General features: G+C 35.6%; 1 protein-coding gene across 5 annotated transcripts in view; it reads left to right on the top strand.

The window, feature by feature from the left end:
* SLC30A4 (solute carrier family 30 member 4) overlaps positions 1-20424 on the top strand; it is a 30451-nt gene extending 10027 nt beyond the window's left edge. For 2 of the 5 annotated variants that reach the window (XM_082388825.1, XM_082388824.1), the window contains exons 4-8: positions 11979-12132; positions 13602-13803; positions 14516-14621; positions 15400-15534; positions 16156-20424. In XM_082388825.1, the coding sequence (XP_082244951.1) occupies positions 11979-12132; positions 13602-13803; positions 14516-14621; positions 15400-15534; positions 16156-16310 (752 nt within the window). In that variant the 3' untranslated portion in view covers positions 16311-20424. Of the gene's footprint in view, positions 1-1310; positions 2150-11978; positions 12133-13601; positions 13804-14515; positions 14622-15399; positions 15535-16155 lie in introns of those variants that run through there. The other 3 variants (XM_082388826.1, XM_082388827.1, XM_082388828.1) reach the window with 3 other exon arrangements.
* The last annotated feature ends 524 nt before the right edge of the window (positions 20425-20948 follow it).

Here is a 20948-nt window from a genome sequence, read left to right as displayed (position 1 = left end):
AATTAAGAGAGGTTAAAATCATACATTGTTATCCACACAGCTCTTCTTGCCATGTTAGTGGGTTTTTTTATTTTTACTTATTGTTAAAATACATATAAAACAATTACCTGAATTAGTATATGAAGTGCCATATGACCAATTTTTGGGTTTGCTTAGAACCCAAAAATTGATATAGGCAGCTTCAGCAAAACCTGTCTTAAAGAACCAGAATTAACATCTTGTAGTTTTATTTTGTGGAGACACTGACACTCTTGGCTAATATTTCAATCAGTTCCTCCCCTTCTTTGTTACTTTTTAGCCTAATCTTAACTCAACATCTAGGTCTCCTATAATTTAGTAGCTGGGTCTTCTAGTGTAAAACTTGACATTTTACCTGAATGGCTGTATTCCAAGTAGCTATCCAGGTTATAAGTTTGGGAAATTATCTGGCATCCCCATTTCTTAGCACCCTCAGCTGCTGTACAAGAGCAGTAAAGCCCTGAGTGAGGTCTTTCTGTTACTTGTTAAGCAACTGAATAACACATAATGCATTTGGATGTGTTCCTAAAAAAACTCCCACTTCTTTTTTTTTTTTTTTTAATTTATTCATTTATTTATTTATGGCTGTGTTGGGTCTTCGTTTCTGTGTGGGGGCTTTCTCTAGTTGCGGCAAGTGGGGGCCACTCTTCATCGCGGTGCGTGGGCCTCTCACTATCGTGGCCTCTCTTGTTGCGGAGCACAGGCTCCAGACACGCAAGCTCAGTAATTATGGCTCACGGGCCCAGCTGCTCCGCGGCATGTGGGATCTTCCCAGACCAGGGCTCGAACCCGTGTCCCCTGCATTGGCAGGCAGATTCTCAACCACTGCGCCACCAGGGAAGCCCCAAAAAACTCCCACTTCTAGCTGACACATTATACATCCATTTTGTTTACTGATTGCCTTGGGGTTTTTAAAAAACCTCAAAATTATTCTTAAACTTTAATTTTTTTGTGTGATTTAAACACCTGCAATTTAAGATCAAAACTCAAACATAGCATCGTGGAATGGGGATTTTTACCCTGTAACACTGTTTGAGAGAGTGCATTCATTTTAGGTTATAGACCCCTTGGAATTCTAATGAAAACAGTGGAATTCTCCCCCAGAAACATGCAATACCAGAACATAGAAAGTTCTACAAATGATAAGTTAAGAACCCATAATCATGAAAATTCTATTAAATATCAGAGAAGTACTTAGTGTTTATCTAGATAGTCATAGATAACAAGCACTATGAAAAGATGAAAGAAAATAGAACTGACTGGTCCTATTGTATTTCTGTACATTTCTATAGAAAGTCAAATTTTTCCCTTTCCTTAAAAGTACTACTTCAAGATGGTGGACTAGAGGTCAGCATTTGAGAGTCCATTGAAATAAAAAGTACCAAATCAACACAGAGAAGCAAATGGTTGAATCACCAATAAACAAGACATTTCCAGAAATTTCTGGAAGTTGGAAAGTAGATGGGAGTGGGTTGAAGAAGAAACAAGCCAAGAAGCGGCAGCCTGGAGAACACTAGGGTAGAAACTGGACCAGCCCAACAGAACTCCAAAGAAGACTCAGGGACAGAGATGGCAGAAGTGAGAAGTGCTGAAAACAAGACTAATTGAATGACTGCAGATGAGAGACTGCTCCCACTGGTCCACTGTGTCCCTACCTTCCTCCCACCGCCACCTCCACTCAGGCGGTCCGCATTTTCCCCCATGTAAACACCACAGAGTTCTTCCAGAAGGAAATTGAACCAAATGTTTGGAGAAAGCTGAGGCGTTTAGTGTGAATGTTGATGCTCCAAAATAATTCTTTTTCATACTAGAATTCAGGGTTCTGCAGCCTTATAGTTTGCTTCCCCACATACTCACACTAAAGTAATACACTTGTCTTAGTCTTCCCTGCTCTACACCCCTTATCAGTAACCATTTTAAATAGTTATGAATTATCCTTCTAGCATTTCCCTTTTGCAAAGGACAGTTTCCCTATCGTACTACCCTAAATGAACGGACAACCAAGGATCTTTCAGAAAATGGGGAAAACCAGCAGCATGAAAGAAATTAAAAAAAAAAAAAAAACTAACAAAAATTTGTCCTACAGGAAAGAGAGGTGACTTAAGAAACAGAAGAAAATGTTTTCAATTATCTTATTAATATACCCAGAATAATAAAACAGTAAAATGTTTTGAAAAAGAAAGATACAGAAAAAGCTCTTTGAAATTGAAACATTACTAAAATTTTTTTAAAGTTGTTTTCAATAAAAGGACTAGAAAATATAATCAAGAAAGTCTCGGACTTCCCTGATGGCACAGTGGTTAAAAATTCACCTGCCAATGCAGGGGACCCGGGTTCGAGACCTGGTCCAGGAAGATCCCACAGTCCGCGGAGCAACTAAGCCCTTGCGCCACAACTACTGAACCTGCGCTCTAGAGCCCGCAAGCCACAACTACTGAGCCCATGAGCCACAACTACTGAAGCCCGTGCACCTAGAGCCCATGCTCCACAACAAGAGAAGCCACCACAATAAGAAGCCCGCACACCGCAATGAAGAGTAGCCCCTGCTCAATGCAATTAGAGAAAGCCCACCTGCAGCAACAAAGACCCAACGCAGCCATAAATAAATAAATAAATAAATAAATTTATTTTAAAAAAAAGAAAGTCTCCCAGAAAGACAAATACCATATGATATCACTTATATGTGGAATCTAAAATACGATACAAATCAACATATCTATGAAACAAAAACACACCTACAGATATAGAGAACAGAGTTGTGGTTGCCAAGGGGGAGGAGGGGTAGGGGAGGGACGGAATGGGAGTTTGGGATTAGCAGAGGCAAACTATTATATATAGGATGGATAAACAAGGTCCTACTCTATAGCACAGGGAACTATGTTCAATATCCTGACAAACCATAACAGAAAAGAATATGAAAAAGAACATATATATATGTATAACTGAGTCACTTTGCTCTACAGAAGAAATTAACACAACATCGTAAATCAACTATACTTCAATAAAGTTTTTTTTAAATAGTTAAAAAAAAAAAAGGTCTCCCAGATTACAGAGCAAAAAAATAAAAACAGGAATAAAAAGTTTAAAACTATAAAAGAATAATCGGAGGTCCAAAGTTGTATTATTAAGAACCTCAGGAAAAGAGACTTACAAAATAAAAGGGAGTGACTGCTTAAGGGATACAGAGCTTCTTTTTGGGGGTGATGAACATGTTCTGGAATTAGATAGTGGTAATTGTTGCACAGCCTGTGCGTATACTAAAAGCCACTGAATGTGTCCACTTCAAAATTGTTAAAGTGGTGAATTTTGTTATTTGAATTTTATCTAAAATTTTTTAGGTCATCTAAAAAAATAAAAGGGAGAGAATTGTTAAGATATAGACAGGTATTTTCCAGAGCTAGGGAGGGAATCACATCCTCACATTAGCAGGGCCTTTTGGGATCTTCTTTTTCTTCTTTGTATTACAAAAGCTTATAAGGATATATCTAGATAAGACTTATTTCACTTATCCTGCTCTTTGAAGTAATGGAAGAAAAACTTATGATTTGGGGAGGATTAAAAAGACAACAAAGATATGTAGAATTGAATAAAGCTATAAACCAAAGCAGTGGCTGTCCTTGTGTGCTGTAAAATTCCACCACTTCACGAGTAATCTCTCTTAAGTTCTGTAGGGAAAGGTTTGTTTACACTGGACACATTTAGATAGTGTGCCTCTTATGACCTCTACTACCAAGACTTGGGAATTCAGGTCTTAAAGAACACTGCAGAAGGAATCCCCCCTAAGAAACTTCTGGTTTGTTACTGTGTTGTTGAATTTGGTTTGTTTTAATGGCATGGGTGGAAGGACAGGAGTTGGTTTTATCTTTGTTGATTTATTTTGTAAATATGTAAAACATGTCACAAAAGTCAAAAATTATTTTTTAGAAGAAAAGATTTACTCAGAGAAGCCTCGCTTTCATTCTGTCCCCTCCAACCCATCCTCCCGCCCCACTCCTAATTAGCAATCATTTTAATTAGTTTCTGGCCTGTCCTTCCAGCATTTCCTTTTGAAAGTATAAGAAAATACATATTTATGTTCATATCCCGCTCCCTGCTACCCCTTCTTATGCAAAGCCAGCATACTGGAGGTGTGTGTCTGTGAATGAGAGTCAGATATTAGTAGTACCATACCCTAAATTTTCTTTTTGTTTTCTCATAATACTTTATACATGCCTAATAGCATTTATCACATTTTTATAGATATTTTTATGAAACAATGTCTCCTTCTAGACTGTGAATTAAGTAGGGACAGGAACAGAAAATATTAAACTCCATGGGTCTGGCACTAATAAGTGCTGTATAAGATATCATTAATCAAATAGTTGCATATTCAAGCTGAGTAAATATGGTTATGAAAACTGAAACAGATAATCTGGTATAGCTCATGATCCACAAATCATTTGTGTTTGGGTTAAATTAAACCAATTTCTAAACTGAGAGTAGGAGTATTTTTGAAATTTTGGGACAAAAATATTTGGGACTTGAAAACATTTATCTGTAATTCTGAATCTGTTTATGCTCACAAACTATAAAAATTCATTTGATCTGTAACATAGCTGGGATATATAGTCTGGCTTATAGGTCCTTTGGACCAATTAAGAAACTAGTCAGAAGGGAATTTTTTCTTCCTTATCTCAGTCAGGGGCTGGTCCTATTTGTTTTGGTACTTAACCTCTTTTAGAGTTTTGTGGTTAAACTGTCTTTGGTTCACATCTGAGATCTGCACTTTTACTAGCTGTATGACCTTTGGAAGAATGATTTAATCTAAGTATGGGTTTCTACTGTAAAATACGGATGATAATGCATAAGTTCCTAACATGGTACCTGGCACAGAGTAAATTCTCAGTAAATTTAGTTCCAGTCTTCTTTTCCTTCCCTCTTCTACCTGCCAGTTTATCATCTTACCCAGACTTTTTATATCTCTCAAAATGCTCCATGCTCCAAAACTACCTGCCTTCCCCCCTCCCCCTAATCGGAATTCTTATTCTCTTAGCAAAACTGTCTCAGCTAGGTAGTAGGAGAAAAGTAAGATGATTCACCCTGATGATTAAATAACAATTTTTAAAGATGTGCTTTTTAACTCAGGTCTTTGGTAACATTTGGGACAATATAACAAAATTTATTTTAGCAAAAATCATTCAGTCAAGGTGAGAGAAAGGTAGTTTTAGATTTGAGGGGTAAGCCAAACTCGCTGTCTCAGGAGTCAGGTCCATTCTTCTGGTACTTTCTTTCCTTCATGTGAACTCAGAGATTGTGTAAAATCATTCAAGGTTTTTCTTTTTCTTTTTCTTCTTTCTTTATTATATTACACTGAGCTACAATGGCAGCTCTTTTGTGGGAAGAGAGAGAGCAGGGTAGGAACTATATGTGAGTTATTTTTAAACGCCTGGATTTATTTGACTTTGGGTATGTCTTCTTATTCTGGAAGTTACTAAAACTTAGAACTTCATGAAGCCACACTGTAGGAGAAATCCCACAAATCCTTAGGAAGAATAGCCTATGTCTCAGGGGACATGCTATTCTAAAGAGAACAGCCCAATCCCTTGCTTGCTTTCTACTTTTATCTTTCTCTGTGGATTATGAGTGTAATTGACTTTATTTATATGACTATTCCAGTTCTTGGGCTGAAGAGTCTGCATGGATTAGATAAAAGATAGTGACCATGTGAAAGGACCATAGTAAGCAGAGTTGTCTGTATTTGAAATAAAAAGCAAGATTTACTTTGGTAATAAAATCATCAGCCTAGGTTAATGATGAAGTGACAGTGCAGGAATCTTTTGTAGCAGTGTATCATTCTACTGAACAAAGACCTTGGCAGATCTGACTAGATGATGGTTGTCCTGAGGTAGGTATATGGTTATAATGCTAGTTCTACGTAGTTTGTTATTTTTCTCCTAATACTTACTAAAGGAACAGAAAGTATTCAGCTAAAAAATCTCTTCCCCCATACGTGCAGCAAAAAAAAACCCCACAACTCTTCTCCCTAGTGATTCATTTTAACAACTTCCTCCCACCCCTGACAAGAGTTATGCCTATTAGTTATATTCACGTCTTAGAGTTATTTAATATCACATGAACATCTATAGGAAAAGAATAGGTACATGCTAGAAATGGGAATTTTTACTGAGGCAGGAGTAAGACAAGAGTGAGGTGGTCAACACTGGATAGCCAAAAGTCAACTTGAGCACACTGGGCACCTTGGGTGTGGGCTATAGGGGATGGTATAAAGGCAGGAAACAGGAGGTGATTTAGAGTGGGAGGTGAGAGGGTCCAAAGACAAACTTTGCAGTTTAGCTTAGCATTCTGGTGGCAACAGTGGGCCCCTGAAATCCTATATGATGTCTTTATCCTGAGTGCATCCTCATCTGTGGATGAGGTGAAATTAAAATACTATCAATAGTTTGGAGGTCCTAGGCAAATCCAGTACAGCCCACTGATTTCCTTCTTTTCTCCTTCCTATCTGCTTTTAGAAGAATGTAGAAAAGAGAAATAGCAAAAAGGAAGTAGAAGAGAGAATATATCTCCACTTTCCTTCCCTATTCATTTTTATAGACCTCTGAAACCTGAACTTTAGATGTTTACTATGAGGCAATAGAAAGACAAGTGTTATATAATTTAAGGGAAATATACATTATTGGCATCATAGCATTAGCAAAGATAACAGTTATGATAGGCTAGTACATCTAGGCAGCACTCATAAAAAAGCAAATATGCTTGAGTTGAGTGTGGTTTACATAGCTGAAGCAGATTGTTACTCATTCACTGAGTAGGTGCTCAGAAGTTACCTGTTGAATGAATGAGTAATGTTATAGGGTGGGGAAACAGGCAGTAAATATGTACATAAGCACAACATAATCATAAATTGTATTAAATGCTATGAAGAGAAAGAATAAGGTACTATGACAGAGAATAACAGGATGTTAGAGAAAGACTCAATATTCTTCATATGAACCTTGAAAACCTCTAGTTTTGGCAATTTATAGATGTGTTAAAATGTGCAATAAACATTTTTCATATTTTATCCTACCAAACCTTGATAATCATCTGTGTTTTCTCCCATTTAATTTTTGCTCTTACTATTTATTAGCCATTCAAATCAAAACTGTTTATTCTCTGTATGCGAAACTCACGGTATATTTTGGTCTTTATTAGATCATTGACTATAAACATTTGTTTATATTTCAGCTGAATAAAAAGACCCAAGTGATGTTATAACAAAAAACACATATTCATTCATCTTACTCCATCCTCCAATGCTACAGTTCAGCCAGGTGGAGTGATATAATTATTTGTGTGTAGAATAAAATAGCAAAATATGTTAGAACTACTATAATAATAGGTTTCTAGAATTTCCATAAAAATCTATTTCAAGAGTTTTTCCTTTATGCTAAATTTCCATTTAGTCAAGTTTGTCTAAAATGAATAGGGTAGTAACTTTCACAGAAATTCAGCGTTTTATTTATGAAAGTTCCTGGGTCTCCTTTAGAAAATGAAAAATCCACCTGTCGTGCACTCCTTTCATCTTGAAAAATTTTACTGTATGTTATGTGACCAGATACCAACCCAGGGCAACAGGGCAAGAATGAGAAGATTGGAGCAAGTCATAATTTGGTTGTTGATTGAAAGCTTCCTTCTCTCTTAAACGTTGTAGGAGAAAAAAAATCCTGCCTATATTTATCTGCATTCCATCATATTTAAAATACTACGAAAAAAATTCAAACACTAGTTAGTTCTACTCATGATATTTCACCAAAGTTTAATTTATTCACAGTGAAAGAGCTTTTTGTTCGTTTTATCAGAACGATCATACAACTACTATTAGGAATTTTAGCTATATGGTATTACTGTGCCTTATACTTCTCAATTATAAATCTCAGCCCTAAAAATCTACTTAAAATTTTGGGTTTTTTTGCTTTTGCATTTATCAGTATTCTGTTTAGAAGACATTTTGACAGGTCATTAGAATAAAAAAATAACATGAATGTCTTTGCTTTTCACCAGGGAAACTAGATATGAGGCATATTCCTATTAATTGCTGAATAAGGCATATCTTTGATAACAATATCCTAATATGTCATTTTGGGAATTTCTAGGAATCAGTTGAATTCCATTACTCTTAACTATGGGCAGGCATTAGGATCCTTTATGCTACTCACATGGGTGAAAACTGTGTGGTGGAAAACTGAGTTTTCAGCTGCAGGGGCCTAGGGCCTTCTAAGGGTGGGAATCCTCCTTGTCAAGAACTTTGTTTATGCTTTAGTTTGACTTTCATTTTACTTTGTTTTGAATGTGGTTTTGCCTTATCTGAGAGTTCACAAAAAGATCATTTTCAGTGTTTAGGAAAACTATCACTGGGATGTGGGTGTTGCCAGATTTAGCTCTCTCTCTCTCTCTCTCTCTCTCTCAGGATGACAGTATGTCTGAAATATTGCATGGGACATACTTATATGGAAAAAATTAGTTGTTTATCTGAAATGAAGATTGGGCATCCGCTATTTTATCTGGCAGACCTACTAGGGTAACAATATATCTTATCATCCAAACTAGGACACTTTTGAGAGTTAAATGGGACACTTGTAACAATTATGCCAAGATAACAGGCATAAATTGGAACTATCTGGGAAAACTGGAAAGTATGGCCAACCTAATTACAAGGGGTTTTCAAATTTTTAATTATTGGTTTTAGATTTTCATAAGCAATCACATCTCTCTGTCATTAACTTGTATAGCTGTCAATCTTTATAAAATATATTGCTTTATAATTTCATATTAAAAATTTGATTAAGGCACCTTTAAAACTATGGTGTCCTAATTGCTAGCTAGCTTCAAGCTTGACACAGGGTTAGAGTTCTTTTTTTTTTTCAGAAGAGTTTGAGAAGGATTGATATTTTTTACATACCAATATTAAAGAGAATTAAAGTTCTCTTTCTTCACGAGTAAAATGAGGAGCCTACCATTAGTACATGAGATTTCACAGTTCAAAATTTTTTAATTATTTCTTCTTTCTTTATATTATTTATATATGTATATGTTGCCATCAGCAGTTATAACTTAAGACAAGAAATTCCGTGTGTTTTCAGTCTTATATTTGGCTGCTTTTTTTTAAAAATAAATTTATTTATTTATTTATTTATTTTTTGGCTGCGTTGTGTCTTCGTTGCTGCACACGGGCTTCCTCTATTTGCCGCGAGCAGGGGCTACTCTTTGTTGCGGTGCGCAGGCTTCTCATTGCTGTGGTTTCTCTTTGTTGCGGAGCACAGGCTCTAGGCGCGCGGGCTCAGTAGTTGTGGCACGTGGGATCAGTAGTTGTGGTTCATGGGCTCTAGAGCACAGGCTCAATAGTTGTGGCGCACGGGCTTAGTTGCTCCGCGGCATGTGGGATATTCCCCGACCAGGGCTCGAACCCGTGTCTCCTGCATTGGCAGGCAGATTCTTAACCGCTGCGCCACCAGGGAAGTCCCTATTTGGCTTAATTCTTTTCTTTTAACCTATTCTTGTTTTGGGGGATTTAGTAAATAATTATTGTTCATATTTAGCTTAACCTTCTTAATTGTATATATACCCTTTTCTCTTCCCTTGCTCAGCCTAACTTCAGTCTACAGATCCATCCATAAATATATGAGTGCATGCTACATGCCAGCCTTTCTGCTGAGTGCTACCGTAAATGTGATGTGGAATGTAACTTGGTCATATCCTTAGGGGCTTAGAGTCTAGACTTCATATGGTAGTCTCTCCACAGCTTTGTATATTTCAGTTGGGTTTTTTCTCTATCTTCTTCAAGCCTGTGTCTCCTATGAAGTATGATAATTAGTATGTCAGGAATACATGAATCATGGTTTTGAATAGGAGTTGTATGTTTTTTTTCTTATTCCAGTATCTGTTGATGCACAGAATTTTATTAGGGTTTTGGCTACATTAATGAAATGTCTTTGGGAAAGAACTTTTTACTGCTAGATAGTTTTTCTGTGTTGTAATTTATGAGGTGGAATAAAAATGTATCATAGTCCAATATACTTGAACTGCCTTTAACCTTTGAGCAATGAGTTGACCCAGATAACAATTTTCCAGATTGTTTTAACTTTTAACACTTAAAAGTTTAATATCTGGTTTCTTTAAAGAAAAAAAAATTTGTGTATTTTCTTGCTATTATTGTTTTGAGTGTCAACACTAGTTTTATATAATATTTTAAAATGTACATTGCCCTATTTTTATTATTTTGAAAAGATATAAAATTATTTCTACTTCATACTCACATGGTAGAAAACTCACATGGTAGAAAAGCATATATAGTGCAAAGTCATCCCTGTCTCCTAGCCACCCATTTTCCTCATAATCAGTTATTTTGTATATTCTTCCAGAGTTTGCATGTACAGATGATTATTTATATATTCTTTCTTCTTTTTGCACAAATGCTAACATACCATATATACTGTTGTATACTTTTCTTTTTTCACATGACACTGTATTTTGAAGATGACTCCTTATCAAAACATAAAGAGCCTAGTGTGTTTTTTCCAAGCTGCATAGTATTCTATGTTACAAGGCCCCTACTAATCACTTTTTTTTAATTGTTTTCACTTGTTTGCTATTATATACAATGTTTGATAAATAGCTTCATAACATACCTCATTTTGCACATGTGCAGCTCAATTGGCAAGAGTGTGTATATCATTCCTGGAAAAGGAATTCCTGAGTCAAAGTGCATACATGAATACTTACATGCCTTAAAAAATGGATTTGTTTTTCTTTAGTCTAAAGGTAAATGTGTTTATAGTAGAAACTTAAAACTTCAAGCGTTACCAAAAAGAATAAAGTGAAAAATAAATTCCCCAAGCTCTTAGTCTCACTTCCCAGGTATAACATTTTCTTGTCTATCTTTCTTGTGATTATCAATTTGCCTGATTTTTTTTTTCTTTTTTTTAAATGTAAATGAACCAACAAGGACCTACTGTATAGCACAGGGAACTAACTCAATATTTTGTAATAACCTGTAAGGGAAGAGAATCTGAAGAAGAATATATATATATATATATATCACTGTACTGTATACCTGAAACTAACATGATATTGTAAATCAACTATACTTCAATTTTTTAAAAATACTTATTTATATATATGACTCTATGGTATCCCATTATATGTATATACCATAATTTATCCATTAAGTTCCTCATTGGTGGGCATTTAAGATGTCTCCAGATCTTTTTTTATACTACAGACAAAGCTACAGTAAAAAACCTTGTAGATATCTTTGCATACATATGGATGTGTTTCTACTGGATAGATTTTTAGAATATAAGGAATATATGCGTTTTAAAATTTTATTAGTTTTACTAACTGCTCTCTAAAATGATAGTTCTATTTTATACTTCCACCAGTATATCCTTGCTAACTATGGCTGTTATCAAACTTTTTAATCTTTGCCAATTTAGTAAGGGGCAAAAAGGAATTCTTATTTGAATTTCTTGTATTATGATTGATTTTGATAAATTGGCCATTTCTGTTTATTTTCTGTATATTACTATTTGTGTCCTTTACCCATTTTTCTTATGGGTTGTTCACTTTTTTATTGATTTGTAAGTATACTCGTCTATGGGGAAATTAGCCTGTGGTCAAGTATGTAACAAATATTTTTCTCAGTTTTTTCATTTTTTTATCATGTGTAGAGTCTGTAAATATACATAATTTGACCCTAAAGAGATGAGGAGAAGGCGGGGAGTTGTGGGAGTGAATTAGTGGAGGATCCAAAGCAAACTACTAATCACTTTTTAAGTAGGAAGAATAATATGACAAAAATAATGTACTGCTTTTATCTCCTTAGAGGAAAGAAGATATAAATAAGAGATTGTACAGTATTGAGTATATATGAAGTATAATAACCATTCTGCAAATATATTTATTTTTTATATTTTTCCCTCCAGAGGTATTGTCAGCTATGATTAGTGTGCTGTTGGTGTATATACTTATGGGATTCCTCCTATATGAAGCTGTCCAAAGAACTGTCCATATGAAATATGAAATAAATGGAGATATAATGCTCATTACCGCAGCTGTTGGAGTTGCAGTTAATATGATGTAAGCTCTATTTTTAAAAAAAAATTTAATAGGCTTTATTTTTTAAAGCAGTTTTAGATTCACAGCAAACTTGTGTGGAAATCACAGAGCTTTCCCATATATACCCTGCCTCCCCACATGCATAGCCTCCCCGGTTATCATATCCCCCACCAGAGTGGTACAGTTGTTACAAACCATGAGCCTACGCTGACACATCATTATAGCACAGAGTCCATAGTTCACTTGAAGGTTCTCTCTCGGTGTTAAACTCATTCTATGAGTTTGGACAAATTTATAATGACATGTATCCACCATTATAGTATTATGTACTCTATATTGTTTTCACATTAATATTTGCAAGTACTGTGAACTTAGAGACTATTATGTATGCATTCAGTAGCGTGCAGTGATATTTTAATGTATTTTAAAGTTATGTAGTACATTAATTTTTCTTCTAAATGTTAATAAAACACTATTGGAGTTATAAATTTCTCATGGGTTTGCTCAGGTATACCGAAGTTTGCCTAACAATCAGGAATTTAAGTAGGACAAAGTTTTTTTTAACTTTTATAATATTTTTATTTTAATAAGATTTTTTGTAACTACCTACTTTTTTCCTAAAAACTACAAAATCTTTAAGTTACATACCTACTCATTTGGACCAGGGGTCAGTAAACTTTTTCTGTAAAGGGTCAGATAATAAATATTTTAGGCTTTGAGAGCCATACAGCCTCTTTGGCAGCTACTTAACTTTGCGGCTACAGAACAAAAGCACCCACATTCAGTATGTAAACAAATGAGCATGGCTGTGTTCCAATAATACTTTATTTACCAAAAAAAAAAAAAAAACTTTACTTATATAAACAGGCAGTGAGCCAACTATGGTCTACAGACCATGGTTTGCCAATCCCTGCGCTAGTGGCCTCCATTCATACTTAGAATAAAATCAAAAGTTTTTACCATAGCCACCCCTCCAACTCATCTCCCAACACTCTTGCTCACTTTATTCTAGCCACCATGGCTGTCTTGCTTTTTTAAGCACACACACATACAGCACATTTTCACCTTAGGGCCTTCGCCCTGGTGTTCCTTCTGCCTAGAACACTCTTCCACCACCATTTGCTTCCTGACTTCCAAGTGTCTACTCAGAATCTTAGTGAGGCCTTTTCTGATCACTCCCCATCACTCTCCACCTCCTTGCAATGCTTTACTTTTCTTCAAAGCATTCGCATTGCCCACCAGTACATTATGTACTTATTTGTTAATTCTCTGCCCTCTCTACTAGAACATAAGTTCCATAGGGATAGGGATATGTCTGTCTTATCACTGTTTTGACCCCAACACCTAGAACAGTGCCTGATACATAATAGGTGCTCAAATATTTATTAAATGAACAAGTTCCATGTTGCCTCATTAGTGTCTGATTAGTAACAAATGTTTCTGTCAATAATATTAGGAAGAATAATAATCTTTTCTTTTCTTTTTAACAGAATGGGGTTGCTGTTGAACCAATCTGGTCACCATCATGCCCATTCCCACTCCCTGCCTTCAAATTCTCCTACCACAGGTTCTAGATGTGGACACAACCATGGGCAGGATAGCTTGGCAGTGAGAGCTGCATTTATACATGCCTTGGGGGATCTGGTACAGAGTGTTGGTGTGCTAATAGCTGCATACATCATACGATTCAAGGTAACATGATTGCTAGTTTTTTTATTTTAAAATATATATTTAATTTCAACATTAAAACTAAAGGTGGCTGTCTTTTATCAGTATACTAGACACCAGTGCCAGTCCTATTCATTTTGCATTATGCAAGCATACTTGAACTATCAGTATATCTCTTTTATTAGCACCAAACACAATAGTATCAACCTCACGGGGTAACTTATCTGTTGGCTTTGGTGGTGCCTTCACTGAAGAACTCAATTCTAAGCCTTGCCACTCAACTGCTAGGTACTGGAATGTGCACTGGAGTGGAAATCCAGAGATCTGAGTTCTAGTCTTGGCTCTGCCTTTAATGCTTTGACCTTGAGCAGGTGCCTCAACTCTAAACTTGAGTTCCCTCCTCTTTAATATGAGGGGCTTAGACCAGATGGATGGCTGCTAAAACTCCTTCCAGCTCTGATAGTCTGTGGTTCTGGGTGGAAGATTTAGAGAGAGCACAGAGGAAAACAGTGGAACAAATGACTAAACTTCTGGAAATACCATAGATTTCACAAAGAAAGGCATTTAAATAGTCTAGGAAAGAGTGAAGACGTTTCTCAATTGGCAATATCCAAGTTTTAAAGATGTGCTCCAGTCCTGCTAAAGAACAGGGGACAGAGTATGCCTTGCTTTGCTTTACAGACTGTTTTATGACTGTCTGTATTTAATCACACAATTTTGATCTGTCATCTTTCAGCCGGAATACAAGATTGCTGATCCCATCTGTACATATGTGTTTTCATTACTCGTGGCTTTTACAACCTTTCGAATCATATGGGACACAGTAGTTATAATACTAGAAGGTAAGATCTCTAGTATCCCCACTGTGGGTTTATTATTTCCCTAAATCAGATTGGGGCTGTTGGTGGGGGGCAGGAATACTCCAGGGTAGGAGCCATGTCTTTCTTTTTACTGATACTTATTAGTCTATAATACCACCTTACATGTAAAAAACATGTGAGAGTCAATGCACTCTCCCATCTATTACCCATTTGATCCTTATAATAGCCAAGAAAAGTAGGCAAGGCAGACATTATTTCCATTTACCAACAAGAAAATTGAGGCTCAGCGGGGTAACATAACTTCATTAAGGTCATGCTGCTAATAAACTGTGGACCTAGGACAAGAATGCAGCTCATGATTCTTAATGCAGTTATGTTTAGTAATTTATTTGTTAAGTCTATAATTCCCATTTAACTTGCTATTCTATTTCCAACATCCCTGCCTTACTGATATTAAGTATAAGCATTTAACTATAAGTTCTCAGAAGTAGGTTTATCTTTATTATATGTTCCTTTTTCTTTTTTGTCTATCCTAGCTTGTTTATTAGATGAAGTTGTCTGGTTTGAGTGACATTTCTTTTTAGTGAGAATGAACGTATTTTAAGTATTTATTAACCTCTTGTATATATCCTGCTATATGTGTGCATAGTTTATCTTAAAGTTTTAATATATTTTAAAGTGTTCATTTAAACTGAATTTGGTAAAGCCATTTGGTTTCTTTTTTTTAAAATGTCCTATTAGTAATATATAAATTTTTTCTCAAAATAATCTTTACTTATAAATGATACATTCTGAATAGGTGTACCAAGCCATTTGAATGTAGACTATATCAAAGAAGCTTTGATGAAAATAGAAGATGTATATTCAGTGGAAGATTTAAATATCTGGTCTCTCACTTCAGGAAAACCTACTGCCATAGTACACATACAGCTAAGTATGTTGCTGACGGTGAATGCTGGGGTTGGTGGACTTCTATCTTTGGAATTAAACATCTGTGCTTATGATTAAATAGGAAGACTTTTCTGCTGGAAAGATATGTTTTAAGGGAAGGGTGAGGCTCTTCAAAATGTGAGTTGCAGGTCAATTTATTGTTGGCAGAGCAATAATTTTCGATCTCTTTGATGAGATATTACAAATTGATTTTTTGCCTTCAGATAAAAGGTACAAAGTATATTTACCATGTTTTTTCTATATAAGAAAAGCTAAACTATGTTTTTATGTCTTTAAATCATTTCACAGATTGATGCTTTTTATTTTTTTATCAAAATAATACATGCATATGGTTTATTTTAAAAACTACAAAAGATGAAAGACTTGTAATTGATGTCTAGTATTCTTTCTCTACCCAAGAGTGGAATGGAGAGATTGGAATAATGAGAAGTCATTCTGGCTTTGTAAACTGAAATACTTCTCTAACAGAATAGCTTCAAGAGGGTAGAAATCAAACTAATAAAAATCTGTTCACAGTATAGTAAGATTGTTTTTGCCCTTTGTCTTGTTCACTAATGTGTAACTGTATACAATGAATAGTAATGATATTTTCTTGACCTTGCAGTTCCTGGAAGTTCATCTAAATGGGAGGAAGTACAGTCCAAAGCAAAGCATTTATTATTGAACACGTTTGGCATGTATAAATGTACTATTCAGCTTCAGAGTTATAGGCAAGAAGTGGACAGAACTTGTGCAAACTGTCAGAGTTCCAGTCCGTAATTGTATACATTTTGGGGACTACCGCCTTATTTATCCTGCAGTCACAGATGTAAGAGCAATAAATGCACACCTAAATGAGAAATGGAATCCCTGACAGCTGTGTCAGTATCAAGCACCGGTCTCTCAAAACAGTCACTCCAGCCTGACAGTGATAGTTTCTGTTTAATGGCGAAATGAGACTTCACCATGATTTTCAGATGAAGATGTTTCTAAAACACTGTTTACAGAATGAGACATGACTCTACAGATACCTCACAGAAGACAATCCAAGACTGTACTTCATTAATTATGACAGTACACGTCTTAAAGGAAGCATCAAGAATTCAGTATTTGCATTTAAAAATCCTTTTTAAAGACCATTTTATATCAAGCCAGTGCTGGAAAACTGAATTTTTTTATTATGTAATCTTGAACCCAGCTTCTGGAATTTGACTCCCAGCTCTCTTTTTACCAAAATTATTTCTCAGCAGATTTCAGAAAGTACTACTAATTATCCAGAGAGTGGAATAAGCATGTATTCCTAGAGTTTCAGAAATGTTTGATTTCACAAATAAGTCTTAATCTTACTGGTAACAATTTGTAATCAACTTTTTCCAGACGTTACAGGGTTTTGAATCTCAAAGTTAGCATTTTTGGTTATTTGTAACCTTATCAGAACCAAATCTTTACATATTGTGGTCACTGTCCTTAAATTGTTCAGGAAATATTTTCAATATTATTCTGAATAGCAGAAGTTAATCATAAACTCAAATTACTATATGATAATTTAAAACAAAATATAGGAGTGAGGATGAGGTGTGGAGTTTCAGATTTAAGTCTTCCCGAAATCACTTGTTGTTCATGGAATTATTTTAAGAACAGCAAGAGACTGCAAAAGGTAAACAATGATCCTCTGTCCTTTTAAGAACTGCCGTACCTTTTGTACAGAAAGTTTGCTTGGTACCTTGCTTCCTTCCTGCTTCCATACCAGTTAATCTGTGTGAGCCCTTTCAGGGTAAAACTCTGGGAAGCTAAGGTTCAGTGTGCCCTTCACCTCTCATGTGTAGATTAACCACATTCCTCCAGAGAATTTTGGCTGGATGATATGGGTTAGGGATTCTCCATGGACTCCAGAAACCCTAGGATGTAATTTTGAAGTTTTTCCAATAAAAATACCATAACAGAAATTCCCAGAGGGATTGGGGCAAGATATTACTCTGAGAAAACAAAATTTTCAAGGGTTTTTGACCTTGTGTGTGTGTTTTTTAAAGCAGGGGAATGGGGATGGACATGACATCTGTGTTGTAGGGAGGCTAAGCATAAAAGTTTTCAGAGCGAATGCAACTAATTGGTAACAGTTGTGTTAAAGAGGCAGCTGTGAATATTCATGTTTCATTTTGCAACTGTTGGTTTTGAGATTATCTTTATGCACATTAGAAATCCATTTTCAAGAGGAACAGTTTCTTATCCCGAGAATGGATACGGTTCTTTGACTCCTCAGAATCAGAGTAGAGTGTACCAGACAAGTTGTGAACTGAAATCCCAGGTGGGCATGCAGTTGACTTCTGATATAAATGAAGAATAGGAAACAGATTTCATCTTCCTACCAAGAAACTCACTATGTAATAAACCTAAGATAAAACCTAGATTTACCCAAAAATTCATTGAGTTGATGGTATCCAATAAAAAGGTTGATGAGGATTAATGGCTCCTAATAAAACCCAGTGTCTGTTGAATTGATTTGAAAATTCACTTTATGGGATTCTTATTGTGAATCTATTTAAAATAATACTTTGAATTTTTCAAAAATTTCAGTAGCATATAAACTGTTTAAATCAAAATAAATATAAAATTAAAATACAGAGGGCAAGTAAGAATAAATGAGAGGCATTTCAGTGGACATCTGGGTATTTATGGACTTTGAGTACCTAGCAAGAGAAACGAAAAGAATATGCGTTTTATATGCTAATTATGCTAATGGATTTTCCCATATTTGCAAATTGTTCCTCATATCTATGGAGCTTGTTTCTTGTAAACTTTCCTTTATCTTAAATAGCTATATATGACTTTTCATAATGACCCATTCCTTGGAAAGTTATTTGATGAAACAGTCTAAAATCCATTTGAGGATTGAAAGGATCCTCTTGTAAAATGCAGAAACACTGAAAACTTTTGTAAATCTTAATTAAAGTGTTCTCCTTAAAGTGAGGTACACATGAAGTTTCCTGTGCTTTGCTTTTTGTAGCAAAGACTATAGACTTGTACTCCACTGGGTCTGTAAGATTTGAGGATTGATAGATTTAACTTTTTGTAACTTCACAAGACCCACAGAGAGGGATGTGAACTTAGCAGATACGACCAGGAACTGCACAGCTGGTCTGTCCTTCACCCGCTTAGTTACAGCCCTAAGTTACACTCCTCAGCCAGCCCTCAGAAAGGGCTTTCCATTGTCCTGGGAAAGGCAGTGGCTGTTTGTATAAATACCTAGCATTGTTAATTTTGCACAAGGAAAACATCACAACATAAAAACTGGGCAGTTCTTCATTGCAATATGTTTCAGTTAACATTTGCAAATAATCAGTTACTTGTGTATAGAACCTGTGTTTCACAGCTCTGGCCAGATGCAGCATTTCGATTTATTTTAGGAAAAAGACCTATTGTTTCATTAATGACCATGCTGCTTTAGAAATATAATGTGAGGAATGCAGTTGAATAAGGCATATTTCAGAAGGCTTTGAAATGCAGAACCAGTAGTGCTTGTAATTCCTCCATACATTTTCCATTAGCTATTTCTTGTGTAATGTGAGCCCGGATTTTCACAACTTGCAGCTCCTATCAGTATTATTTGCCAAATCACTGGATTTCTTATTTTACTGTTTTCAAGTTTGGGTGCTTTGTTCCCATTTTCTAAAACTAGTTTTCTGCTCTTAGGAGTCTCAGTGTTCTGGTTCTGTCTCTTGAACCCAGGTGTCCTCACCGACAGTGTTCGTCTTTAGTAGAATTTTCCCAGAATAGACTCAGGCAGGATCAGATCCTTGAGCTTCCCTTTCATTTTAATGTGAGGAAAAACCATCTTTCAGAGACAAAGCACCACTTATAAATGTGTTTCTGGGTAGGGAAGAACCTTTTTTTAAACAGCCGGTTGTTCCTGATCCAGATTTCTCTGCATGCTGAGGTCTTTAGAGTAAGTGTGGTAGAAGTGGGTGCCCTGTGCAACAAACAGCAAGCCAAGATCACAGCTGATAAGACTCGGGGCTGTGTTTCTCAAACCACCACTCTTACTACTTTAGAAGAGAGAAGAATTCACTTCTGAAACAAGCACAATTAGCTAAATTTATTTTCTTCTTATGTGTTTATATTCATTGGTTCACCGTAATGAATAAGGCGTTCTTACAGAATTTGAGCCCCTTTGGAATAAGGTTTTAGGCACTTTTGCTGTTGCCTCTACCTTACATACAGTAAATTTAAAGTTACAGAATGTGTTCATAGATACAAGATTAGTTCATTGGGTTCAGTTTGTCTTTGAACGAAGCTTCACTTTTGAGCCTGTTGGGTATTAGTCACAAATGAATAGTGACACCTCGCTATATGCTGTGTTGAGGGGAGGCCAGCCTGATCCCCAAATTGATGATTAAGCTTAATGTCTCTCTAACCAAAATACCATTTGCAAACCCTGGCTACAGATCTATCCTGTGAATCCCACCAGACAGGGCTTCAGATTTATGTTAACAGATCGCTAGCCAGGGATATTTCTTGTGATGTTGATAAGAGCACGCAAATTGGAGAGAAGAATTGTTGTGAGAGTTCCTCGGTGTTGAATTGTGTGTGTGCAGCTGGGTTACACATTCGGGCCAGCCTGTCATTGAATTCTTGCTTACAAAAGGTTTAACACGTTCTTCCAGTCATGTGGTGAGGACCAACAAACATTTTCTGATTTTTGGTAAGATTGGAAAACATTTATGGAGACTTTCCCAGTTAAACCTGTGACAATGTCAATTTAAATATTGCAATTAAGTATATTATGAAATAACTGCAACACAAAATTGAAATGTGCCAGCATGTCAGCTTTGCACCTGAAGATAATGTATATTTGGAAAGCTTATGCTTCTCTAAATAAACGTATGTTAATAAGTAAGCCATATCACAGTTTAAGAAATTGTATATACTTTTCCATATACACCTTCAGAAACCAGGTATTTTGCATAATGATTGATTTTAGAAAGATTTTGAAGCTGGAGTTTGTCCATGTAATTTAAGATCAAAGTACAATATATGTACTGTATTTGCAATTTTCAAATTGTAATTTCCTATACATTTATTAAATAAAGTATTGTTTTGCCATGTGGTTTATTAAAAAATGAAAGTGTACATTGCCTTAAATTAAATTTCTAGGTTTTTAAAATTGAATAAATAATCATAATAGGCCTTAAAAGATAATCTTCTTAGAAAGAAAAGCATTGGAAAATAGATTTTAAGCTATCTAGTTTTATTTTTAATTAATTTAATTTATTTATTTTTTGGCTGCGTTGGGTCTTCATTGCTGTGCGTGGGCTTTCTCTAGTTGCGGCGAGTGGGGGCTACTCTTTGTTATGGTGCACGGGCTTCTCATTGCGGTGGCTTCTCTTGTTGCAGAGTATGGGTTCTAGTAGTTGTGGCATA

This window comes from Balaenoptera borealis (genome assembly GCF_965194805.1).
Source record: "Balaenoptera borealis genome assembly, chromosome: 3".
NCBI classification, from domain to species: Eukaryota; Metazoa; Chordata; class Mammalia; order Artiodactyla; family Balaenopteridae; genus Balaenoptera; species Balaenoptera borealis.
This window is presented reverse-complemented; position numbering and strand designations above follow the sequence as displayed.